The 27,580-nt window shown below is 46.8% G+C and overlaps 1 protein-coding gene across 1 annotated transcript; it reads left to right on the top strand.

Moving 5' to 3' along the window:
• On the top strand, nt 1–27,580 carry LOC306715377 (activin receptor type-2A-like). Its single transcript, XM_079185726.1, has 12 exons — nt 1–475; nt 774–853; nt 10,657–10,864; nt 11,661–11,794; nt 13,112–13,266; nt 20,398–20,541; nt 20,872–21,015; nt 22,844–22,989; nt 23,082–23,196; nt 23,443–23,581; nt 23,670–23,800; nt 23,962–27,580. Exons 1-12 carry the CDS (start codon nt 414–416, stop codon nt 24,154–24,156), a joined length of 1,653 nt encoding a protein of 550 aa, XP_079041852.1. The 5' UTR covers nt 1–413; the 3' UTR covers nt 24,157–27,580.

The following is a 27,580-nucleotide window of genomic DNA, read 5'->3' as shown; positions in this document are numbered from 1 at the left end:
AGGCGAGGAGGAGACGGACTTGTGGAGGAAAAGCACCTCGTCCTAAAACTCGATAGCCGCATTAGCTCCACGGATTAACGGCAGCTTTACGGGTTATTGCTAACATAAGATAGCGTTTCCACTTGTTCCTTCCAAGTGATTTCTACGGCGGGGGAGAAGGTTGTTTGGCCCACTTTGGAGAGGGCGAACGCGTAACCGTTGGAGCGGACGGAGCTCCCGGTTGTGGCCGCCGGACTGAGGCTCCCAAACGGATTATAACAACAACAAAAACACGCTTTGAACATCCTTGTTTTTTTTGCACGACATCTGAAATGCAACATTTTATTTTAAAAAAACGTTTCGACGCTTTTTAAAGAAAGCGATGCGACGGAGAAGTTTTTTGGGAGAGCGGAGTGCGCTTGATTTCCAGTCCGATGGATGTTAGCCCTGCGCGGCTGTGGCTCGGCTCTCCGCTCCGCTGCTCCGACAATAACAGGTGAACTGTAACAATGCTGCAGACATGGCAAGTACATGACGGCCGCGGCTCCATGGCCAACAAGTCGCCCTCCATTGCTCGCCTGTAAACCTGGAAATACCTCCAACCTTCACCTCCTCCTCTTCCTCCCTTCTGTGTTTTCTTTTTGGGGTGGGGGGGGACTAAAGGCTTGCATCACCTGGATATATTTTGGATTTTTAAAGATGTCCTTTTTGCAGAGACAGTGCTCTCTGGAGCAGCAAGACATTTAATCTGACTCTTGAATGTGAGATTGTTGTTGTTTTTATTCTCTTTTTAGTCAGAGGATCACATTCGGATGGAAAATGGGAGACGCCACCAAACTGGCCTTCGCCGTTTTCCTCATCTCGTGCTCTTCAGGTGGGTGTGTGTGTGTGTGTGTGTGTGTGTGTGTGTGTGGGGGGGGGGGGGGGGGGGGGGGGGGGGGGATGCTGATTGTTTCCTCTGCACAGAGCAACGCATTGCTTCTTGTTATCTGTGCAGAATGCAATGCAACCTGATCTCAGTGTCCCTGCCCTTCCTTTGCATCCACGTTGCAGATGCATTGTGCAGATCCCAGTGGGGGGTCCAACATGGGGCATGGGGACCACAAGGGGGGGTCCTTGTGGGACGTACCAGTACAAACTGGGGATCATCACAACATAGACAATATGGTGTTTTAACGGTGCATTCAGGTATTGCAATGTTTATTAGAACTTGTCAAACCTCTTCGCAGCAGAGCAATTTCCAGGCGTCACGCTGGAGAACATTCTTTACGTGTCCTCATTTCCCCAGAGTGGATGCATAATGAATGTCAGCGGGGTCAGTGAGGTGCTAATAAGCTGCAAAAGGGACGACGCACCAGTACTTCTTCTCATGCACGCAGGCGCCTTCTAGTGTGATCTGCTCTGCAGTGCAATCTGTGAAAAACACGGCATGAGTTTGATGCTTGTTGTGTTGAAAGTTTTGGGTTTAATGTTGCTGGAGTGCCCCCCCCCACCCCCCTCTTCCCCAGATGAGCCGGTGTATCCTCACATAACACCAGAGCGGTGACGTGGAGGGCCGGGCAGGGTTCCTCTTCTGGGTCAGCAAAGTCTAAATGCAAGCGGGAAACTGAGAAGTGTCACAATACCTGCATCAGGGTGACGAGTAGTAAACCTGTGCGTTTTAACTTCTACTTAAATTGGCTGCAACACTTTTCTGGATCTGTTGGCTTATGATTGACAGGAAGCAGAAGCTAAAAACACAGATTGTACGAGTTGAAACATTCACATGTAAAAGAAACCTTGAGGCATATCTCTCCACCAGAATTTAGATTTGTATTGCCTATTAATTGCTCGTGTGTGCAACAGTTTTTCTGAATTCCTTCGACGTAAAATGCACGGAACGACCTCGCTTCTAAAACATCCAGTTTACCAAAATGAAAGCAGCTCCACTTAAGGCTTAAGGAGCAGAAAAGGTAAAGTAAGTCGCAGTGGAATTGTCCTTTTTACAGCGAGCCCTCGGGTGTCTTTGAGCGGGAATTAAAAGGCTGCCGGAGTACGGTGATGGTCTGGATTGGTAAGCGTTGTAAACCAGGTGCTGTCTTTATTGCGCGGTGCAGCAGACGATCACTCCGCTCGCTCATTACCGTGTGAAGTGGCTCAATGAATGGGAATAATAATCCAAGTTGAGTTTGCACAGTTCAAGGCGCCACCAGATGCAGATTAACAGTTGTGATCGATTAACTGTTGCTGCGTTCGGCCTCTTAAATGTGAAGGTTTCTTGTCTTTTTAGGAGTGGAGCGTGTCTGCGTGCACAGAAACAGGCCGAGATGTGGAGAGTCTGACCCGGTTTAAGGTTGCATCCAGCAGCTGCCCGGTGTTGTGATCCGTGCTGGCATGTGTAAATGCTGCTGTAACACATGGCGGGTCAAGGTTGTCTGTGTGACAGGATAGTAAATGGGCTTGTTGTGTTCCTCCGGGCTGGGTTTAAAAACTGGAAAGAGACTTTTTACTTCCAAAGGGGCGCATGTTGAACCCGGGTCATGTGCTGGAAAAGGAGACGTGGATCTGGTGTGAACTGCAAATTGCTGAATATTTACCGTGCAACGTGTCTTCGCGGTGATTGGGTTAGTCTGTTTACATGCGTCCACCACTGAGGCCGGTGTCTCGTGCCCTCCTCTCTGTGTTCACTGCAGCAGTTTCACGCCGACATCGATCCTCCTGCACACCAGTGTACGGTTACATCGCCACGAAACAACACACCCGACTCTGCGTTCGGTTCCCGTTGGTCTTGAGAAGAAAAATAACACAAAGAGACCTTTTCCTCCTGCATGCAATGAATTATAAGTGTAAAACCAGTAGGAAATGTGGCCTGAATTACATATAAACTGGTTATTTAATGCACACGCGGTTTGAATCGTGTCGGTACGTTGAACCCTGTTGGACTGTGACTAACCGCCCTCCTGCTGCAGTGTTTTGGGTGTTTCCTGGAGCGGTCAGACGCTGCCTACCCTCCCCTTCATATCTATTTCTAATATGTTCTCTTGCATTATGCATTAGGCTCCAAAAGCACAGGTGTATTTGTTAAGGCCAGATGTAGCCTGGATTTCCCATCGGGCCCAACTAGTCCGACTGCGTCCTTCCAGACCCGTGTATCATCCTGTGCTCCACCGTCGTAAAAAGCAAAATGGAGATCTGCACAGGGGAGTTATGACCCTAAACTTAGACTGCGGCCAGGTGTTTAGTGCGCTGTGCACGCCACAAGCAACATGGATGTTGTCCACGTGTGTGAAGAAGAACTTTGTGTCGATGTGTGTTTATTTACACGCACACACTGTTTAAGTCAATAATAGTCTCCAAAAAAAGGACTTTGGAGCGTGCTGTGAGCCAACGCTTTCTGTGCAAACAGAGGCTGTGCTGAACTTGTACATTTTGATCAACTGCAGTCACGTTAATCTCCATTATTTTGCACGAGACGGACGTTAATGGAACTAAATGAAACGGTGCAGGCGACCTTTGGAAAGTTCAGCTCCGGTCACCGTTTCTCTGTTTGCTTACGTGTTGGCGACGCTTCTCTGGTCGCTCAACTACATTGGGACATAAACGGACGTCTAGTCACGTGACTTTTAAACCTTTTTAAAATGCTACAGCGATGTATTAACGGGCTTCACAGGCCTGCGGCCTCTTAAGACACACTTACCACACAGATGACTAAACTTTCACTCCAATTAAGAATCATCAAAACACCGTAATTGCTGTTGAGGGGGATTTTCTTCAGCTGCAGCGATTTGTTTCAACGTGCTCCGCGTATCATGGTAGTGAGGTTCAGTAGTGAGAGGAAGACCATGAAACGTCCTTCATACTTGGTCGCAGGAGACGGGTGGGGAACCAACGGGTCACGCGTTCTGACATCCGCTCCAGTCACTCGCCGGCCCGGCGGCTCAAACCTCACCTGTGAGTCACGGCGGATATAAGAGCATCAGCTAAAAGCCTAAACATTTAAATGCAGGCCGAGCGCACCTGAATAATGTGGAGTCGATGAATTGCCCCCGTAGCCATTACTGAGTCAAATTAAAACAAACGACGGGGAAGATGGCGAGTCCAAGGTTGGAAGAAAACATCAGGTATTCTTTGAGATATCTGGTGATTAACTTGAGATATAGATTTACTTTAATAGCTTTTTTTTTTTGGATAAAAGCATTCATACATACAGGACTATTTCATCTTAGTCCAGACTGCTCGACGTGTCGGTCCTTTAATGTAATTAATGCGTCCTGCAGATGTTGCCTTTATGTGCTCGGGAGCGTTTCAGTCTAGACAGCCTGGCTGCTCAGACGGCTTTGATCCTTGATTAAAAACTGCGAGCTGTACATTCATCATGCTCTTGTTTCAGACTCTCTCAAGGGTCTTCGCTCGCTTTACGCTCCCTCCTTCCTCCTCCTCCTCCGCCTCCTCTTCGTCCTCGTCCGTCTCTTGCCAAGATTCCTCACTGTCGTGAAGGTTGCTCTAACCCCTTATCACCAGAACCACTAAAGGGTAATGGTGTCTCTGGAACACTGGTTGCTCCTGATATTGTGGCGTTGTTATCCGGACGTTGTTGTCGCTGTCGCTTTGTGTTACTATCTGATGAACCTCAAATGTCATTGAGGAAGCATGGAGCGAGCTGCAAACACCAACAGGTCTCTGGTTCCACGTTTACTGTCCTGTAATCAACTCAAATAACACATTTGAACACAAGAATTGAAAGAAGAACAAGCTCGTAAATCAGGGGATCATCGATGGTATTGACAAACCCAACTACATCAGGGTTATTCTCTGCATCCTAGCACCTGTCATATAATCCCAATTAAAAATACACAAGTGTGGTGTGTTTTATTTTGGCGGTGCGGCGCCTCGTGACCAGCGTGTGTCATTAGTTCACACTAAATATAAAGACGAGGCCGGAGTCAGTGAGGTCGTCTGACGAAAGAGGGATTTACTGACTGTCGGCGTTTATCGGTCCGTCTCTGTGAAGCCGGCGGGTGCAAACGGTGATGTCATTGAGCGGCGGACGACGTGTCTCGAGGACCACGTGAGGGTTCTCAAGACCTTCTCCCCGGTGTCATGTCTTTGGTTACCCTCACCCTCATGGTATTTGCAAAGTGAATGTTTTTAAAGGTTTTATTGTCAGTGTGCTGAGTCTTGTGATGGGTGCTTGAAGCCCACTGAATAGCTTTACAGCAGAGGATTATGGGAAATCTCTTTCCTGAACTGAACTGGATTCACAAAGGACCGATCTCCTCTTCTCCTTTCTTCACTTATTGATTGCTTGTTTTATTTAAAAAAGAAAAGGCTGCAGGCTTTGTGATATTACAATATCACTGTAGACTCAATACACGGTTCAGCTTTAAGCCCAAGTGGCACTTAACGCACCCTTCAAATAAATCCAAACAGCACAAGCACAGAGGGGATTGTGGGTAAGGGGGGCTGCAGATCCTTCTACGGTACCCAGCGAGAGAGATAACGAGGGCTTTTTAAATTGCCTCGTCCTGTAAGGAATGTAAGGAATGCAGTGGGGGGGCGTGTGCAAACGGTACAGTCGTGGATTCACGGCGAGGGACTCGGTCGCTCTCCTGACCCGTCCGGCAACCGGCCCCGTCGGCGCTAATTGAGGCGGAGACCAATGGGCGTTTGTCGCTCGGGCATACCAGCGGGGATTAAAGGGATTGGATTCAGTTGCTGAGTGCTGTGGTTTTTAATGCCCCCCCCGTCCCCCGTCCCCCTCCCGTCCCTCCATGGAAAGACTGCAGTCTTTGTGACCAGCTCACCCAAGCCAACCCGACCACCGCTGCCATGTCACGACACCGTCTGATTAAGCGTTAATGTAGCGCTCCAGAGAGAAGCAGGCTCCTCTGTGAAATGACCCGTCTCCACACTCAGACTAGACTCTTACACAATTATACAGCTCGGCCACATTTTCCACTTAAATACATAATTTCATCCAAAGAACAAAACTCGTCTCTGGACGCATCTGTACTCACATCTCCTCTAATCATTTTTAATAATCATGGAGCAGCTATGAATGCTGTAAAAACAGCCCTCGAGGCACGTTGTGTGGTGCGTTTCTGTTTAGGCTTCGGTCGATGTGCCATCGGGAGGCCAGTCCAATGTTACAACCCCTCCCCGCATATCTTCCCCATGCGATTCCTGCTGAATGTACGCGGTTATTGGCGCATGCTAAAGCTGTATTTACTGGAGTCTTGAGTCAGTTATGTGGGGGAGGAGTGTCAGCGTGCATTGGGAGGAACAACAAGTATTACTGGAAATCCAAGAGGCCGTCACTCTGACCCCTGACCTCAGCCTGACTCCTTTCTCCACCACGATTTCAAAAAGCACACATTCCCACACAAAGCAACGCCCCCGGACATCCATACATCACCTCAGATCTGTTTCAACTCTGCCTGGACGCAGGTGATAAGTTGATCCTGAGAACAAATTCCATCCCTGCTCCTGAGACACACACACACACACACACACACACAAAGCCTGATGAATGAGTTGTTTACCTACGTCGCTGCATGGCCCGGCCCGCCAAAAACACCTTTTCATTATGAGGCTGCAGAGCAGAGAGCAGTCGCACGGAGGAAATGAGATATTAGTTGTCTGGCTAAACATGCCCGATGGACGGTCTTTCAGTCTGAAATGTCACACTGTGAGGTAATCATGGCCCGATAATAAACACACCTGTGTTGTTTTTCTTTATTTTAATGAATCTTTGGTGAGCTGACTTCCCATGCGGCTGGAAGAAGAAGGAAATAAACTGGGTACAGGTTTAATGACTCCGGCAGCCTGTGTATATGTTCCGTGGCTTTTCATCTCGTGGACCTTTTTCAATCGCTTTCGCTGATCTGGTTTTTTGAAGCTGGGGGTGAACTCGGGCAGCATGTTGTCTTACTTGTCAGCCTTCAGGTCCATCACAGTGCAGCTCGCTATCAAGAGAGGGAAGCATCGCCCGCTGCATCTCTGAATTGCCTCCACCTAACGTGACCTCTTGGCCGCCATACAAAAGATTGAATTTTTCAGAGCCGGCAGCAGATAATCAGTAATCTCCAGTCGCAGCAGCGCTGCCAAGTTCACAATCTTTCCCATCGTCGTGTTGCTCTCTCTCTCTCTCTCTGAATCACATCCCCTGTTTGTAGTCTAATTGTCCTTTTTTAAAAACGTCGGGTCTAATTGCCTCATCGGATTGTTCTGTGGTTGCAGGAATATCTTGTACGTCTGAAGGGGACTGGGAGCATTAATCACCGTGGAAAGGAGCATCCGCTAAATGGGCAAAATGTAAACATTTTAAATGTCAGAGAGAATTTTCAGAGCAGCCGGCTAACGAGGGGTGAGAAGCAGTTTTAAAAAAAAAAGCCCCAGTGGATCGAGAAGTGGGTCGGTGTTTAGACGGTTTGCTGAAAACGTCCACAACTAAAGTAGGTCGTGGTTAACCTTGATAAATCTCTCTGTGACTGGAAGAGAGAACGCGCTACGTGGTAGTTTGTCTGCACGAGAAAGAAAGGAAGTCGTGTAGAAGGGGAACAGCGATTGTACTGTTGTGTATCTTGATGAAGTAAAGGACAGGAGGCGACGAGTCCACACATCACACAACCGCTGGTTTATGTTTTCTCCGAAGTGGCCCCACAATGATGCAGCTCTTCCATATGAAGTTTAAATAGAGGGTTTTTTCTTTGCCCACTTACCCTGCATGAGCCAGCCCATATTATCTTCAATTAACTAGACATGGTGATTAAGAATAAGTAGCTTTTAGCCCTTACTTTTCCATCCTTTTGTTGTTTCTCTTCATTTAGACGCTGACATTTTCCGCTGAGTGCGTAGTGAATGAAATGTACGTTACAAGAAAAGGAGCTTTTCCATTAAAGGCATCGCCTAACGCTGCGTTCTCTCCTCCTGAGCTTTCTCTCCAACCGTCCTTATTAGGACCGACGGGAGTGAGCCTGTGCCACTCATGTCTGACATTTCTATATGTGAAATATGGTTCTGAGACAAAGAGGCTTCTCTCTTTATTGCCTGGATCTGTGCTTGTGGGTGGAAAGCCCTATTGTGTGTCCTTGCACAATGGTTCGCGTAGGCTCTGCACTCGCTGACATTATCCGCTTTAGTGAACTCTGAGCTGCGACTTAGTCAGAAGATTGATTTCTCTGCTTTATATCCTTCATATCCGCCATGCACGCCGGGCAGCTCTTGCCCACCTTTGGCACACGGGCGCTATACAAGCAGCCGTCCTGTACCGTCACCTCGGTGCAGAGACGTGATTGATTTGAGCTCTTAACGGCTGCATTTACAAACGGAGCACTGTATTTGCAGTTCACATGGCTCACAGCTCCCTCTCGCACAGTGGAATACCTGGAAGACCTGCTTTTGGTCCTTTTTTTAAAAATTGAGTAATGTCCTATTTAGAAAAAAGCTCAGTTTACTGCCAATTTACATTTAAATTGAATTTAGATATCCGAAACATCTCACATAAAGAGCAAACCTTCCTCTCAGATCAAGATCAGATGTGAGGATTTCATGCTAACAAGTCAGAAGGTTCCTGTAGGTTTAAGAGATGGGTTTATTTGTCTGTGTACTGCACACTCCATACAGGAAGTCAGGCTTCTCCTTCCCGAGTAAAATGGAAATGCGTATGCCAAGCGCCTCCACGGGGATCAGCGCTAGCATGGCTAATGCGGTTTCACCAGAAGTGGCTAATGAGCTAACCTTCCGCCTTACCTCTGCATACCTCTCCATGATTATCGCTTTCAGCTCCCACGAGTGCCCGTGGAGGGAGCGAGGCAGGAAGAGGAGAAAGCAGGCGCCATGCGATGGACTCTCATACTGCTGAGGGGCTGGTGGAGTGGCAGAACGTACCAAAACACAGCCAGAGATGTTGTAGACAACGTCGTAGCATCGTGGTGCAGCCGTATCACATCAGGTTATGTGAGGACGGGTGTCTTTCTAAGGAAAGCATCAAACCCTAACACCCCAGAGGCATGATGGGACATCTAAAGGCTCACTTTCCCTTTTTCCTTGACTTGATTCTTGCAGAGCTCAAGCAGCGATGTCGTGCCGTCAGTTTTAGTGATTTGTTTGCATTAAAGGCATTTTCAAAGAGGAAGTTAACACGAACCACACTTCAAATGATGTCGTTGTGCAGTTATGTGTGCGTGTCAGAAGATATAATATACCTTTTGTGGAGCTTACTGTATGCTTGCTTGGGCACAGACTGTTTCTCTCTTCTCTCTAATTTGCTTCTCAATCGCACACACGCAACAGCTCACAGTTGCACCTGTTGCTGTGAAATAGTTTGGGGGCTTCATGGGAAACTGATTTGACGAGAGAAAGTGCCGTCAGTGACCTCGCCTGCCAGTGAAGTAGCCGCTCTCTACCGGTTGCAGCTGTTAATGTCGGTGAAAAGAGACCTGCTCCAAGGGCCCCGTGCTCGCATTAACCGGCTTTACTTCAGCAGCCATTTTAAATGAAAGATGGATCATCTTCCTAAAGGTAACCTCCATGAGGGAAGCTTAGCCCTAATTTCTTGAGCGTGCTGTGGCTGGAGACCCGGTCAGGGCCGGCGGGACACTTCTCCTCTGCGACGCACACGGCCAGAGGACAATAAGGGTAATGATCGTATCAATTGAAGCATTATTCTTTATACGTCCTGCACAAACATCAGAGTGCAACTTCTCGCTGGCTGGAAGACTAAATATATAAAATGAATAAAACCGGTATAAATAAATACGTAATTAAGGAATCTGTAAGCCAAACAGTTATGCTAACAGCTCTGGTATCTCTGCACAGGAGGTTTCCTCTAAACACATTACAGGACATGGAATAGATTATCATGTACCAGTCACATGAATCAGACATTCTGTGTGTGATTTTCAGCATTAAGGAAAAAGAAAAAGATATCACCTTGATGGTAACACACAGCTTCTCGTTGCTCATTGCATCCGGATGACTGAGAGTTAACGTTGATGTCTTAGAGCAGTAAAAACCTACTGATTGCACCTTTGGGAGCACGAACAAAATGATACGTAGGAAGCAGCTCTGGTTTCCTGTGTCTGAAGCGTCTGGCGGAGGCTGACTGTCTTCGGTCTTGTCAGCAGTCTGAACCGGACTGACTCTCTGACAGGTGATGAGAGGCGGCGGCGGCGGCGGCAGCGCTAAACTGACAAGCTGTCATGCAGTATTTTTCCCTGGATATCGGTTTGCCAAAACCTGACGCCTGCGTCTCCTTTATTTTGGCGGGGAGGGGAAGTCAATTGGCTCACGTCAGTTGTGTTTGTGAATCTTGGTTTCTCTGCGTTCCCTTTGTGTTCCTCTATAACCTCATTTTCTCCGTCATACCGCGGCACTTTTTACGGTCCATCCGTTTCTCAGTGATGTATTGACTCTGAAGCACTTGAGAACTCTGATAAAAAAAGTATTTTATTAGAACTAAATGTTTGATGACTTCACATACTTTGAGGCTGTAAAGAAATGTCATTCCAGTTATTGATACAAAACTAAATTGGTCTTTTTTATCAGTGACAGGAAAGAAATAACCTTTTTTTATCTCCCAGCCACAGTGGCTCCTAAATCCACATGTTTGATAGGAGATAGGAGATACTTTTAACCTCCAGGAAAAGCAATGCGTGAATGTTAAAGTTAAAGAATGCCCTCTTCGTCCGGTTGCAGGTGCCATCCTGGGACGCTCGGAGACGCAAGAGTGCGCCTACTACAACTCCAGCTGGGAAAAGGAGCGCACCAACCGCAGCGGCATCGAGCCGTGCTACGGCGATAAAGAGAAGCGGCGGCACTGCTTCGCCACGTGGAAGAACATCTCCGGTACCGTGGAGGTCGTGAGGCAGGGCTGCTGGCTGGACGACGTCAACTGCTACGACAGGTATCCAGAAAATAATACTTTAAAACTCTGATCCTACACCTTTTTAAAAGTACGAGTGGTTTGAAGCCAGCCCATCATGAAGGGGGCTCCACTGTGAAAGCACTCTTTTTGTTGACTGGCTGCATTTTTAATTACCAGGCAGAGGAAATTGGAAGTTGCTGTGTTCATCTCCAGCAGTAAACCGATATTAATAGTCGGTGCTATTATAGTTTCTTCCTTGCTAGAACATGAGCCTGGCACTAGATGCTGCATTGAGCCAGTTCTGCTTGTGTTTTCCTTTGATTCCCGGGCGATAAAGTTGCTGTAGATTCTGCAGCCCGCACAGTTTGGGTACCTCTGCTCAGACGGCGCCGCCTCGCCTCCCTGGAGAGTCCAGAGCAAGTCGAGGGCGGCTGCCACTTCCTTTGGCTTTTATCTGATGACTGTGTGAGTGTGAAAGAGGGTGTGTGTGTGATTGTTAGTGTGTGTGTGTATTGGCGTGTGTAGGAGTTATATTTTATAAATGTTTTTCTTTCATGTCTTCTGCAGCAGAGAGGAAGTGTGTGTTTGTGTGAAAGTGCGCGTATGTTCCTAGTGTGTTTGTGCGCGTCGATGCTTTTTAGAAAGCGTCTTCTGCAGTGAGTGCATTGAGAAGTGTGTGCGTGCACATGCAGACGATGGTTTGTTCTGCGCCCGAGTGTGCACTCACTCACTCGCACTCACATAAAATAAATTGCTTCCTTGTCCTTTGCAGTGAGCAGAGAGGAGAGATTGGTGATGTCCTTGTTTTTAATTTCCACCTCCATGTCCTCTGCAGCACCGAGTGTGTGGAGAAGAAGGAGGGCCCCGACGTTTTCTTCTGCTGCTGTGAAGGCAACATGTGCAACGAAAGGTTCCTGTACGTCCCTGAAGCGAGCCCACAGAGCGACCCGCACCATTCAACCGCCTACAGTACGTACAAGCCAGCCTGCACACACACACACACACACACACACACACACACTATCTGTATCTTACCATCGCAAATCATTTACACAACGCCCAAGCTTCTACTTTGAAGACTCCACAAAGTGGAATCTGAGGAAAAATTAACTAAATGTTGTAATTTAAAAGAATGCATCTTATCATTAAAGCTCATGATAAACCGATCCAGTACAAACGTGGCAGTTAAGCCCATATATATATATATATATATATATACATATATATATATATATATATATATATATATATATATATATGCTTCTCATCGTCATCCACTGGCATGACATCTTGATATTAATGTTTTTATAGTTGCTAATGTGTTTGCATGCAGTTTAATTTCAATTAATATGGTATAACTGATAGTAGCTCTGAAGCATTGAACCTACCATCAATCCCAATAATCCATAAGAGCTGTCACTCAACGCAGTGAACACAGAATCAGATAAAACAATGCGAACAGACAGATAACACTGATGAGAGACAATTAGCTGTGTTTTTCTGTGGGACTTGAGAGTTCACTCGGAGTATCAAAGCCGATCTGCAGAGGATACCAGAGTGAGACTATTTCAAATGCAAAATGATGCCGCTGCCTTGTGCTGGTAACAGTTAGTGTGGCGGTTGTGGTGTCCTTGCACTCATCACGTTACAGCGAAATTGTCCAACAGGCCCGTCTGTCTTTTCGTATTTCTTTAAATTTGACTCTCTGAAACCTGCAGACACCCTGTGGAGAGAAACCTCTCTGACAATCGCCCCGAGTGCCCCGCGATGCAGCTGGTGCAACCCCATCAGTCCGCCACTGCCGACCCCCCCCCGAGGTCAGCAGTGGCGGTTGGCGTCCGAGCGCCGGCGCTTTGACAGCACTGCCGAATCAGACTGTCACACCTTGTGATGGGAGAGACGGGCTGAGCCAGCAGGCGTCACCCGGCGACTCCTGCAGGGGTCGGACGCAGTTCAGAGCTCTGTTATTTTTGGCAGGCGGATTACGTTATGTCACGAGATAGATTTGCTAATCCTGCTGCGTGAGTGTGAGTGTGTGTGTGTGCGTGCGTGCATGGATATGATCCCTAAGCACAGTGGCAGTAAGCTGTGAGCAGAGTTGGTGCTGCACTTAGAGATGATGTAGCACAATGTCAGGCCAATCAGGCTCCCTCTTTGTTTATTCTCTGTTCTGGCCATCTTTCTTTAGATTTATTTTTGTTGCTATGAAGACAAAATGTTGTGAGTCCTATCTTTTTTAATTTGTCTTCTTCTTTCCTACCATCTTCTCTCTTTATCTCCCCGCAGCCACCTCCAACCCGTTTTCCCAGAAGCCCCAGCTCTTCAGCACTCTGCTGTACTCCCTGGTGCCCATCATAGGCCTGGCCGCCGTCGTCCTCTTCTCCTTCTGGATGTGGAGACATCACAAACTGGCCTACCCGGCGGCCCTCGTCCCCACACATGTAAGTCCTACATCTAGACGGAGCTCCACACACAGATCCTTAAACTCTGACCGAACGCTCATCACTGTTTCCAGAGGGCGCCTGTCAATCAAACAGTGCGGCAGCGACCGTGGTGTCCTCTTTCTTCGAAGTTGCTGCTGATGCAGTTAGAGTTTCTCTTTTTGTCTGTTCAGCCACGGCGGCCATTGCGTCCTACTTCATCTGTTAATTGCAAACAAAGGGGAAATGTAAAACGCATCGCTTTCTGCGCCTCAAATGATTTATTCCTCGGAAACGCACGCTGTACGTGCAAACACAGAAGCTTGGAACTAAACAGGAAAAACCAAGAATATGTATATAATGCTCGTTTGTAAAGCAGGTTAAAGATCTAAAATAATACATGAATTGCAGAAATTGTCTCATTCTGCTGCTTGTACTGTTTGACGCTGTACCAACCTTCACCTTTAGCACCGATCTAGTTCTCAGCGGGCCGTAGCAGCCTTGGCCAGAACAGACGCACTGTGTGGACAGTTCACGTTTACGATAATTGCTTTTTCAGTTTCTTCCTTCACTGAACAAACTTTACTTTCAAGACTTTCAATGCAGCGGGCTGTAGTTGGGATGGTTCATGTCGTGTCAGGCTTTTAATCGCACAAGATTAAAACAGACTTTTGACTCTTTTCTTTCCCTGTTCCTAACTTGCCATCAGGCTTTTTCCACGGCTGCTTAGTTGGAAGAACCCTCATATCTACACGTCCGATCGCTTTCATGTCTTCACTTGATTTGGCCAGTTTCATCACCTTTTTGCAAACTTTTTAAACATCTCCATTCTTGTAGGACTGAGAGTGAGGCTCCAGATTCCTGATCCTCTCTTTTTTTTTCATGCCTTCGAGGCGGTTTTAACCCGACGGCGGCGGAGCTGTATTCTGTGCTGCTCAGCAGCAGGGGAAAATGAAAACCCATGCAGAGCTTCCACCGTATGGAAGAGGAGTCAGGGGCCTCTGCATTATTGATGAGGCTTTATATAGGCAAACAAAACTAAACACAGAGACGCTTGCAGCTCTGCCTCGGAGGATGGGGGCGGTGGTGGTGGGTGGGTGGTTCCTGCAGGGGAGGGAGGGAGGAGAGACATGCGATTCTTTCAACTTAGTTATTGTATTTGCACAGTGCCAGAGCAGGGAAGAGATAAAAAGACAGTGACACAATACAATCAAATGCTAATGCGCATTGGAAAAACAACAGCGCTAAGAGGCTTATGAATCATCCTACCTGGAAACAGATAAATGAATAAATAAACAACATTAAAGAAAATACGAGCAACGGAGAGTGGAGCAGATAACTAATGATGATGCAGCTAAAATATTCATAATATCACAGGAGGAGGAAAGTGAAATCAAACAGCCAGGCTGGAACAAAGGAAGTCATGCCGGATGTGTATAATCGCGTGTGCAGAAGTATTTAACGCATGCATGAGTAGGTGCACAAGGACGGCAGGAGGAAAGGAGGTCACTCGTTCAAGAACGTGTGTAAACGTCAGCTCGGGTGCTTTTTTCTGGGAGGAGGTGATGCGGTAAACCCCACCCGCCTGCTACTCCAAGGAGGCTAAAACAAGCGCAGATATATTCGCAATCACTATCTGATCAGACGTTCAGTTGTTCCGGCATCAGCTGCTTGTTTTGTGACTGATTTAAGCAGAAGATGGAGAGCAGAGCGATGGATGCGGCGGGAGGGGGATTTACTTCTATCTTCTCCTCTTTGTGATGCACCGCGGGCTGCGGCGACTACGACGATCACTCAAACAGCTCAGACTTGCAAAGTCATCGACGACAGCTTCGAGCAATTCTCCCACCTGAGAGTAAAAAGTCTATATGTATAATATACTCTCTATGCAAGCGCCGTCCGAAGGCACCTCACAAATGGTGAACGGCTTTTTGCCATCGATTGTGTCAAACGCGATTGATTGAATCTGAATAAGACGTCTTATGTTTTATCAGTGAAACTTGAAAAGCAGAAGCTGTTCCATAGATTTAGTCATTTCTGCTTCATCATGCCTGCTCCTGTGCTGTGCTGTGTGCTCTATACGCACTCATGTATTTTTAATGTGACGCTCACAAATTGCCCGCAGTCATATTTTTAAGCGGAAGCCGTGACAGTCGTTCATCGCAGGCGTTTTCCCAACATCCACGTGCTGCTTCTTTTTTTTTTTTTTTTAAACTGCCAGCGCTCCGCTTCACACTGTGCTGATTTAATCTAAATCTCTAATTAAAAGGAGTCGGAGTGTGATTGTGTCACGAACAAGCAGCTGCAGTCTGATCCCAGCACAGAGATGTCACACATGCACAATGCTGACTTCTGCTTTTGAGCAAAGCCGTGTCCTTCTCCAGTTGTTTTTCATATTAATGACCACAACAAAATATATATATATTTGTCTCGTGCATTCAATCTGGTCAGCTGAGGGAGTTCATAGCCACTGTTTTCTTTGCGACGTAATGAAACATGCAGTCTTCATGATGCAAAAGTAATTGTTCCCACTTAATGATCTTTAATGGGTTCATTATCACGGCGCCGAGGAAACAAAGGAAGGAAACCAACCCGGTGCAGAGAGCTGTACTTGTTTGATTTTCTTGCGTTTTGGACCCGACGGCCCTTCAAAAGATTGACTCCAGTGTGCGATGCGGAGCATGCTGTGCGGCTAAGTAACTTAATCGCCTCCCGTCATTATGTCATTGTGCTCGTGGTACTTCGCAAACTGCATATTTGCCACCAAGCCTCCATTATTCACACCACAGTGCGAAGTGGAGGCAAACTGGAATTGATTGTGTCTGAGTACGCAGACCCACAGCTTTCACACGGGAGAGGCCCGGAGCACTTAAACACAAGTCTGGCCTCCACCTGGACCCGGTTTTCTTATCTCTATCCATCTCGCAGATCGATTCTGACCAAAATCTCATCAATTGCTTTGTTGTGGAGCTACTTGCGTCTTGTTTGTCTGGGTGCAGCTTTCCAGAAGGACTCCTGAAATGCTGTGACAGTTGAGATTTAGGCTTTCTTCAGCGCTTCTTATTTTACCACACGTGTTTGCTTGACTTCTCCTCCGTGAGAGACGTAAATGAGCTTTTCTTCACCGAACATTCGTCTCATAAAAGGTTTTTGTTCTTGACCAAAATGGGCCAATAGCACATCACATAGTCCCTGTTTTTTTCATTTAATTTGGACAAAACACTTTGCTTTAAAGTGTGAGCTCGGAGCCTCTTCTGCTACGTGCGGACATATTTTATATTTCTTAAAGTGAGCTTTGAAGAATAGGCAAACCGTTACCCAGAAGGACATCTTTTTATGTCTGAGTTTGTTCAACCGGAGCTCCGTGTTAATCTTTTCATTCACTCTCTTAACCCAACATTTCTGTCTCTTACATGATTTTCTCTTGGTACCTTTTAATGCATTTATTTGACTCACTCATCTTATCAATCCACTTCCACTTGCTCTGCTTGAGAGCATCATTTGAAGTTCCCATAAAATCTTGCATCAGGACCACCACAGCCCCGGTGCCTTAAAGAAGTCCTGGTCTGGAGAGCAGAAGGTTGTTCAGAGGCGAGCCGTCATCTCTATTATCTGCCTCCACTTCATCCTCTAACCGACAGGAAATAATCTCTCTGTTTGCTTCTTATGTTCTTTTTCAACAAGCACGCCTTTCACATTATGGTGGAGGTAAGAGCAGTTCAATTGAAGTTGAAAACATTTGATCCCCCCCCCCCCCCCTTCCCTCTTTTTGGGTTCAGAGCTTGGTATGAATTCTCCACCTCGATCCCAGACTACCATTTTGTTCTTCTCTTTGCTTTTTCCGACAGCGTCTTGTTTACTCGGTTCGTAGCACATTTCTGTTGTTTTCTGCCTGGGTTTATTGCATGGATGGATGTCTTTTCTTTTCCCTGCTGAAAATGCATTGTGCATGGTGGAAAAGTGGCCCACGTGGCTCCGAATGCAGCCCCCCTTTTATTTCTGTATGAATGTCCACCTGTGATGCTGACGTAACGCACTGTGCCTGATGTGACCCAGTTTCCAGAGCGGTATCTGCTGGACCTATGGCTCACCACGTCTCCCATGCACAGACACACAGCAGCGCTGTTTCAAGCTTTTCCATCTTATTGCAGACTGAGGAGGAGTGCAGACACATTTTGCATAAGTAGGAGCATTGCCACTTACCTGGAACATATTTCAAGTCGGAGTGTGTAAATGACTTAAGTACAAGAGGAGCATGAGCCTTCTGCAAATGTGCTTTGGCTCAAATTTGAGTAGAAGGATGGCTGCAGACATCACCGAAAGTTCTCATTTAAAAACCGAGAAGGCAGCTGAATACCAAAAGTCTCTGACAGAGTTTAGACCTCGGCTTATTGTCAGTCCAGCCTTCCAGGTTAGCTCTCTTTAAGGTCACGTCAACGACGGTTTTATGGCCGTATCCACAACAAGATGAGATAAGATGTGAGTTTTGGAGGCCAGAATATCTGCCCATTCAACGTCTGTCTCTAAATCAAACTTAGCATTTTGACTCTACTTCATCTCTGAAGCCAAAGCAGACCTAAAGGACCCGTTCTGATGCAGTAGATGAAGGTGTAATCCGATTAGGCCATGGGAGACGGTTGAGGGTTGGGAAGAACGGCGTGAAGCAGCAGATTCTGTTTTCCTGCTTCCTGTGGTCTGCTGACTAAGTGTAATGCGCCCCCGCTCGAGGCCACGGCGCCCTGCGATCGGACAAGGGATCCGGTGACTCCCGGGGGGGGGGGGTGCCGGGGGGGGCCGGGCCGGGCCGGGCCGCCTCGTCAGGACGAAGCCCGGAAGACCAGACAAAGAGTTTCTAGAAACAATGTAGGCGCAAAGAAAGAAAAGTTAGTTTCTCATCATCGGGATCATCTCGAATGCCGGGAAGTTGTCGACATGTTGATGAGTTTCACTGTAACACGACGCACTGCTGGTAGTGAGGATCAATCACATCTACATCTCTGTCGCCCGGCGTTGTCGCTGTGCGGGAATCCGCTCTGCTCTTATATCTTCAGACGTAGCGACGGCTTGTTCTCTGTGTGCATACACTGGTATGTCGAGCACGCCACAGGCCTCCTGGGATCATTTCTTCTCATGCGTATCATGATCAGAGTCGGCATCGCATATTTCACAGAGCACAATGAATGCTCAGGAATTTGTCTTGGTCAGACGCACCGATGGCTGTCATTGTGCCAGCATCTATGAATTTGAAATGCTTTAATTACTGAGCACAAAAACAGACAGGAAATTGTTTGGGCGACGCAGACAAATTGCGTCCTTGGATAACATCATAGTTTTCATGATCGGAATGATAACCGCTACAGACTGAAAGATCAATAAATGTGCTAAGCATCCGGGGATGCTTCTGCACGTCGAACAGTAACGGGCCACATTCACAGCAGGGGGATCCTGGTCCTGCCCCCGTCGTGGGTAACTCTCCCCGGCGTTCAGAGAGGAAGCGGCGCGTAGAGACAGCAGGTCTGCCTCACAGCTCTCTGTTAGAGGGGAGAAGGATTCAAGTAAACATGGCGGTTCCCTCTGCTCTGCCAGGAAGCTAGTGGAAGACACACACACACACACTGCTCCACCTAAACACTGTTACTATGTGAACAACCTCCACTCAATAACAGATGACACTGGATGAAACTGCATCTAAGACACTCGTATCTCTATTCTGTCCAACAGGAGTTCCTTCTTTTGTGTGACCTTGAAGCCACAAAGTTCAGGACCAGGAGAACATTTCCAAACGGATAAAAATCCATCCCATAAAGGCTTCTCAGTGACGTACAGTTTGCTTCCGCTGCCTCAATAATCCTGTCAGGACAGGCGGTTAAAAAAGACGTGTGTTTGTCTTTAAGAAAGGGTGGGGGCAGTAATGTTCCCTTTTTTTCATTCCTCACAGCCAAAGAGAACGCATTATGTATATTTAATCTGTGTATCGGTGGCAAACCTTTTAACCCAGAAGGGGGGCATTTTATGTGAAGTTTAGAAAACCGGGATTGACGAGCGCTTTTGATACCGCGGTGCTTGAACGGATCCTGTGGGCCTCGGGGTCTTGAAACTTGCTCCAGCTTATCAAGCACCTTGTAAGCCTCCAGTTCAAGTAAGAACATGAACATCGGCGCTGTTGGTGGGAGGGGAGGAGAGGGGAGGAGAGGGGAGGAGAGGGGAGGAGGGGGCTGACAACAGCGATACAGAGGCATGGAGGTAAAGTCGAGATTTTACAGAAGCATATCTGGTTTCATCAAAGGCCATCAGTCATGTGCTCGTCTTTCTCCTCCACCTTTTATCCTTTGGAAATGTGACTCCCTCACTGCATGCTTCTTTTTAACCTCTCTCTCCCTCCCTCTCTCTCTCACTCTCTCTCCCTCTCCCTCTCTCTCCGTCACGTGAAAGTGATCAGCTTAATCCCGATCACCAGCTGTGTTTAACCTACTTTACATTTGGAACACTTGGCTTCCTCGCTTTCATGAACACACGGCGCACACGCATGAGGTTTGACCTGCCAGGGTTTCTTTTGTTTTTTTTTACCCAAAAAAATGTATTGTTCATTCTGATCGTCCCGCTTCATGTTCCTTCATGTTCCAGTCTGAGCTCTGTGCGCTCTGCTCGGTTGTAGTCGAGGTTTTAGATCCACAACGACCGACTTTTCCTCTGCGACTGATTTGATTCAAACTGGCACCTTTCCAGTTACAATCCCGCTTCTGTAAACTCGAGCAAATGCGGCCTCGAGGGGTTCAATTGAATTTAAAATGAATGAATCCAAACCCATATTTAATATGCTGTTCCCTCGCTGCCAAACAAAACGTCACAGCAATGATGATGATGCTGAACTCAAACACACAGCACGTCCTAAACCAGACTCTGCTTTAACAATCAAATAAAGCAAACAGACCCATGCAATACATAAAGCAAACAAAGAAGGCTCCACAACATAAAGAGGCTAAAAGCAGCATGCTAGCAAAACATTATAAGAGAGCATCGTCGCATTAAAGTAAGTGTGTAAGTCGTGAGATGTGACTCTGCAGGTCCCCTTCAGTGGGAGCCCAAGCTATTTCAATGCAAAAGAAGAAGAAGGACTGAAGAATAACCCTGTCCTCTGCCCTCTCTCCACAGGATCCCGGGCCCTCACCCCCGTCCCCCATTTTGGGACACAAACCGCTGCAGCTGATCGAGATGAAAGCCAGGGGGCGCTTCGGGTGTGTGTGGAAGGCCCAGCTGCTGAACGACTTCGTGGCTGTGAAGATCTTCCCCATTCAGGTATTAAACTGTGGAATGTGTAGCTGATGTAAGAGGTAAAAGGCAATGAGGCATCGCGACATAAGAGAGGCTGAAAGTGTCAAACTCTTGCAGACTGATGACGTAAACGAGCGTGTTTCCATCACTGCCGCTGATAAACACCTGCGACTACTGCAGAGTCATTTGTCCCGATTATAACCTTTACCGCTAAAGACAAACGCCGTGCGTTAGTGGGGTTTTTGTCCGGTGAGAAAAGGGTCTTTGGACACAAAAACATGGAGGAAACTACGGTCTGATGAGGTGTCTTGATGACAGACATAACCTCTGCGTCGTCTCTCTGCTCTTGTCCAGGACAAGCTGTCGTGGCAGAACGAGTACGAGATCTTCAGCGTGAGCGGCATGAAGCACGACAACATCCTCCACTTTCTCGGTGCGGAGAAGAGGAACAACAACCTGGACCTGGAGCTGTGGCTCATCACCGCCTACCACGAAAAGGTACGCCGTCCGGCACACATGCTTTTATTTTATTGAGTCATCTTCTTTTTGTTTTATAAGAAATGCTCAGGTTGGAGCTGAACAGAGACTTTTAACAAGCACAGGGGGGAGAAATGGCAGTGCATAAAATGCTGCATTGAATTTTGTGATGCGGTTTCACAGCAAAGCAATACAAGCTGCCTCTTTTCTACTGTAACTCCATTATTTCGATCAATTTAATTGCCCGTTTACATAAATTTACAAAATCTGGCTTTTATTTCCCCTAAAAAGGTCACAAGAGCTTATCCACCGAGAGAAAAGTACAAAATAGACACGCCTAGCTAAGCTAAGCTAGCGTTACCTCTACACTGACGGACATTAGAGGGGGAAAGATCTGCTGCAACAACAGTGAGGAGGGCGAACACATGAAAGCTGTTAGTGGTGCATCCAAAATAATTCAATCTGGTGTGTAACCGACACTAAGACTGAAATGAACGAGTCCAAATAAGTACTCGAGTTTCCACAACTGAACTGGCGGTTATTTGTCAAATTCAGACACATTGACATAGTAAGACAACAAATAAACACAGCGCACGTAGCTTTTCCTAAGCCGTGTTTATCCGGAGGAGGTGGACTCGGTGCTTCGCTCGCCCTCTCAACCACAGTCCCTGCAGCGTCGGGGGCTTTAAGTGCCTCTGTGTTCTGAGGGTCATTACCGACAAAGTGGAGAGTGATTCTCGCTTGCTTGAGTTTTCCCGTTTTCTCTGTTTGAATTAAGGTTGAAAATGTAAAGGTTGTGGGTGTGGCGGCGGGGCTTCAACCCAACAATACACCTCTTTAGTGAGCCACTTAACCCTGCAGCGGCTCTGACGGTGCTCTGACTTGTAGAAGCTCTCCGAGTAGAAATAACGTTGAATAAACTAGTTTTAAAGGAGTTTTTTAGGAAAGGTCATACGACTCGTGCCTTGCCAAGAGTGCGCTGTAATTATTTTGAAAGTCTTTAGGGGATACATAACTTAAACTCTAACCTACAAAGAGCTTTTCCTTCCTGCCAGTTTTTTTTCAGAGCAGGTGTTAAAATGTTGGCCACGTCAGTCGGGGCTGAACCTTCGCTTGTGTAGCACAGCTGGAGCAGTGATTGCAGAGTTCACTCTCCTTGACAGCTGATTTATGCCTTGATGTCTGGTGCATTTAAGCAGCTTCATGGTGTTGAGGTTTCAGTATCCGTAGCATGCAGCGACTTGCTTGAAAGGACACAGGCCCCTAAAAAACTCCCTGTAATTAAAATATTCATGTCTTGGACCATGCATTCTTATTAATAGGTGCCAGGGATGATGTCTTTCTTTGTAACAATGTGACAGAAATGTAAAAATGCTGAATAAACCCAGGTATGAACATTTATCCAACAGCAGGAACAACTGATTTACTGTCTCCATCTGTTGGCGCTGCCTGCCCTCTAGTGGTCACTCCTGCTACTACATCTGTCTCTGGCCTTGCCGGAAGTGACCTTGTATCATATTGACATTCATTATGTAAGAACAAAGATGTGTAGAGGATAAGGAATGAAGCAGACGCAGCTGGAATATCACTGCTGAAGTCTTAGCCATGCAGTTCTACTTCAGTATTTATCATAAATGCATGTCTTCAAATGTGATCAGTATCTAAAAATACTCTTTGAAACGGTTTATAAAAAGTAAAATAGCACAAATAACTATGGAAATTAAAGAGCCTGCGTGCTTTGCAAACAATAGATAGAGATTAAAGAATAAACACCACAACACCCACATTTCTAGGAAAACAAATACTTGAATATATTCTATAATGTATAAAATGACGGCTCTGTCTCCAGGGCTCGATGACGGACTTCCTGAAGGCCAACGTGGTGTCGTGGAACGAGCTCTGCCACATCACTCAGACGGCGGCCCGCGGCCTGGCCTACCTCCATGAAGACATCCCGGGACACAAGGACGGACACAAGCCCTCCATCGCTCACAGGTTTCAGTTCGATCCATAAAGGCTCTTTATCAGAACGTTTGCATCGTGTCGACTGGCTCCACACTAAATGTGTTGTCCTTGTTGTGTCTTAGGGACATTAAGAGTAAGAACTTGCTGTTGAAGAGTAACCTGACAGCCTGCATAGCTGACTTTGGCCTTGCCCTGCAGTTTGAGGCGGGAAAATCGGCAGGAGACACACATGGACAGGTACGGACACCTCGTCCACGTCTGGGTAGTGTGGTTAGCTGTGTGTGACACACAGGGGTCAGCTCACAGATCCCTGTGTGTCACACAGTTTGATGCATCTGCCAGCTAAGCAACGACGAGCATCACTTTTCGCTCATCTCAGCACATCTGTGAGCTGTGTCATGACTTTCCACTTGATCTTCTGTTAATCGTCTGTGTCCCGAGGCTGACCTTTCACCTCTTGACCTGTCCCGTTTGGACCCTCAGGTGGGGACGCGGCGCTACATGGCTCCTGAAGTCCTGGAGGGCGCCATCAACTTCCAACGCGACTCCTTCCTGCGTATCGACATGTACGCCTTCGGCCTCGTCCTCTGGGAGCTCGTGTCGCGATGCACCGCCGCCGACGGTGAGTCCCGATGCAACGCAATGTTGTGACGCGCGTTGCGTTACTTCAGATTAGTTTGAATTGTGTTTTTAAATGCGTTTGTCAACAGGCCCGGTGGATGAGTACATGCTCCCGTTTGAGGAGGAGGTGGGTCAGCATCCGTCTCTGGAGGACATGCAGGAGGTTGTCGTTCATAAGAAACTGAGGCCTATTCTGAGAGACTGCTGGCAGAAACACGCGGTGAGCGACGAGAACTTGATATTTGAAAATATCCTAAATGTGTAGTAGAATAATTCGATGTATTAGATTTGTGTTGAAGGCTTAGAAGAGACTTTGCGGTGAAATGTAATCTGGTTCTTTTGTTCCGAGACGTCCCGTTCAACCTGCCGCTCTTCTCTCAGGGTCTGGCCATGCTTTGTGAAACCATCGAGGACTGCTGGGACCACGAGGCCGAGGCCCGCCTGTCCGCCGGCTGCGTCGAGGAGCGCATCGGACAAATGCAGCGCCAGGCCCCCGCCATCGGCCCCGAGGAGATCGTCACCGTCGTCACGATGGTGACCAACGTGGACCTCCAGCCCAAGGAGTCCAGCTTATGATCGGGCCGATCGACCGCCAGCAGAAACGCGGATCAACACGAGCAGCCGGCCCTGGTTGGTTGGCGTAGTGTGTTTTTCTTTCCAATTTCCGGTTTTGTCTTCTTTTTTTTCTTTAAGTGCGGGCCGCTACTCGCGTTCAGGAAACACCGTGCGCCCCCCCCCCCCCCCCACATCCGTTGATATCCATTTTGATATGTGTGCGCCGGAGGATTTTAACGGTCGACACTCTCTCGTCCCGAGCAAACGATTCAGGATAACACGACGACGTCACCGAGTGACATGCTGGGACGCCGACACTCGACAAACACTTTCATCATGTATTGTTTTTACACACACACACACACACACACACACACACATACATAGGAGGGCGACCTGTTCTGCTCGGTTTTCTACAGAGAGAGAAGATCTGGCAGAGAAATGTCACAGAACTCTCGGTGCATTTTAGTGTAAAACAAAAAAGAAAAAAAAGAGGAGCACCTGGCTCTCGATGCATTTGCTGTTTTTCTCGTGTGCGTTTTTCTGAAGAAACGACTATCGTTCTGCCAATAAGCAACGGCTTCTGAATGTTTATAGTGTAATGCTGCTGTACATAGTGTATTATGGACCCAGACAACTTGGTAATCAAGCTTATTTTAAAGGGGGAAGGGGGAGGGGGGGGTCCATTCTCAAGCATTACGACGATTAAAAGAAAACCATAAACCTCCTTCAACCAGGTATACCTCAGTTCAGATGGACACAGTTTAAATTAGTCTCCCTGTTCACAGTCATAGCTCACACTCTCCCTTGACTCTTCATGACATCCACGACGCTCATGGGTAATGTAGTCAGCAAAGCCTCTGTACACATGGCCGTACACACTGGAGACGACAGTGATCCTCCCCGTTCTCTATCATCTTTAGTGTTGCTCCACTTTGATTTGTGACTGAATATTCACTTTTGTTTATTTCTTTTCTCTTTGAGATTTTATTCTGATGATGATGATGAAAAAAGAGAGAGAACCCCCCCCACGATGAAGTTGCCGTTTTTTGGTTTGCCGTGTCAACTGTCAACGGAGTCCTAATATCTATCGCTGACGAGTGAGCTCTGGATATAGAGAATATGTATTTATATCTCTGGATTAGCGCTGGGTACTAATGATACCTTTGATATTTGGTATCAAACTCTTGGAGCCTCTTCGTCTGGCTCTTTTCATTTGGAGCAGTCATGTGTGGTCTGATTCTATCTATTAATATTAACCGAGCGTCCCGTGCGTTTGTTTTAGGAGAGGTATCACATGAAGTGCAGGGGTACCCAGCCCTCATCTGGATTTATACCTGTATTTAGCTGAGCCAGCTTGCTTTTGATCTGATTGCACACACGCATCCTTTTTTTTTTGTTTTTGTTTTATTACTATCAAGAGTTTCTGCTCTCCTTTGATACACCTCAGGAAACTTTGCTACTCACCACCTACTCGCATCCTCTTCCTCCTCCTCCTCTTGCTGATACTTACGCTTTCCTCCCTCTCTCTCTAGACTCGGTTTAGCCGTGCTGTCATGCTCAAAAACATCGTCTCCACAGGCTTTATTAAGACCAGATCAAATTTAATCTCAGACTGGTACATTGTACTGGTCGAACCTTGTCAATCCCTCTACAGCTGTTTATTAGATCCTACTGAAAACTGAAAACACACTGTAAAAGGATTAAAGACGAAAACAACTCCCAAATACTGCAAGTATTTCAAGTCAAATGTTGCCTAAACAACATTTAAACAACTGCCCGGTCCTTTCTACCTCCGGACATCTAGCTGGATAGACGGCATGTCTTGGTTTAAACACCGTTTTCACAATTAAAACCGATAAACTGACACCACGGTGCAGCTTTATGTCCCTCATATGACGCGACCGCACGGCTAGCTGCAGCGAGACGAGTGGAGACGAGGACTCTCTCTTTCATCCTGGTGCCATTTCTACGTATCCACACTAGTTTTACTCTTGTAGATGTCAGGCAAAACGGATGTATCTGTCATTGTAGTGACGCAATGACATTTTTTTGAGTCTTTTCTTTCTTCTGAGGGACGTTGAACACTGGTGCCGGCAGACCTGCAGTCTCTCCTCAAGCTTTGGGACGGTTTCACAAGACGCAGTTTAAAATCTAGCGCTTTCAGATCAAATGGTGCGTTTTGGAAAATACTAAAAGAAAAACATGAAGAAGCTTCTTTCTGCCAAACCATTTCACATTCAAAGCAACGCACAATCACGCTTTCTTTGCTGTACTGTAGTGCTCGAATAGCAGACGAGTTAAATCAATGATCATTTGTGAGGCAAGTCAAAGCAAACATCTAGTCTATAACTGAGCTAAACATTAGATTAGAGTGATAAAATGTTCCCCAAGTATTCTGGTATTCACGCTGTATTTACTAAAACACTTCGTTAAACTAGCTAAATACAAACAAGCAGTTTTCCACCAAACAACCCAGAAACTCTTAAGAACTAAAGAGCAGATGATCTACAGCTGTGATGGTCAGGTTTGAGATATCATCTCAGTACAATAACGACTATTGCAACAACACAGCAAACCTGAAGGAAGTTAAAGCCATCTTCTCAGTCACTGTAGCACCGAGTACAATATTCACATCAGTATCGCTTCCCTTTGCTCCAGCTGTTTTTCAATTAACCGCCATTTGTCTGAGGGGGGGGAACAGTCGGGGACGATCAGCAGCCCTTCAATCAGCGCTACCTCACTCGCAGGGACTTCTTCGGGGTAGAAAGTGTGGGGGAGTTTGGGGATTATTCTAAGGAGTAAACGCTCATTCCTCCCCATAAGTTTGAGATGACTCATCAACTGTACAAGACTTAACTTTTTTAAAAACCTAAAGGAAAAACACCAGTATTACCCTTTTTTATCTCCAAGTTTGTGTCCAAAAGTGTAAAACTCACCAGTATTTCAGCAGCCAAGTGGATTTTAAAAACTGCCTCCAACAGGTTGGTTGGTTTCCTGCCAAAGTGGCTGTTTACAGTTGACTTAACAGCCACAGCAACAAAAACAACAACAACAACAACAACGTGCCAGTGTTTGGTTGGCGGTCACGTCCCAGCTTCAGTGTTAAACAGCTGGAGTTTAAACGGCGCTTGAGAAACCGACCCAAAACCAGCAAACACCATTCAGGGATTCAGTACTATGCTTTTCTAAGTTCTAGCAAGTTATATGCAACCAGTGCCGCAAACTACCCTACGCTGCTGTAGGACCAGCTGCAGGAGTGACTTTCAATACACAGACACACAAATAACTTGTAGCATTTTAATTTTTCTGTCTTTTTAATCCGTTACCTTGCATATTGATGTGTTGTATTTATTTTTTAATTTACAGGCCTGAGGGTTTTGGGTATCGGAACTCGGGTGCAACTCTGAATAATGTCGTAAGGGTTGGCACGATTTATGGTTGT

The sequence above is a fragment of the Pholis gunnellus genome (genome assembly GCF_910591455.1).
Source record: "Pholis gunnellus genome assembly, chromosome: 24".
NCBI lineage: Eukaryota > Metazoa > Chordata > Actinopteri > Perciformes > Pholidae > Pholis > Pholis gunnellus.
The sequence above is the reverse complement of the archived record's forward strand: the minus strand, read 5'-3'. Positions and strand labels throughout refer to the sequence as shown.

Coding starts and splice junctions, on each gene's coding strand:
- LOC306715377 (XM_079185726.1), top strand. CDS start 414: ATGGATGTTAGCCCTGCGCGGCTGTGGCTCGGCTCTCCGCTCCGCTGC. Junction 22,990..23,081: donor AAGCCCTCCATCGCTCACAG/GTTTCAGTTCGA, acceptor GTTGTGTCTTAG/GGACATTAAGAGTAAGAACT. Junction 23,801..23,961: donor ACTGCTGGCAGAAACACGCG/GTGAGCGACGAG, acceptor CTCTTCTCTCAG/GGTCTGGCCATGCTTTGTGA.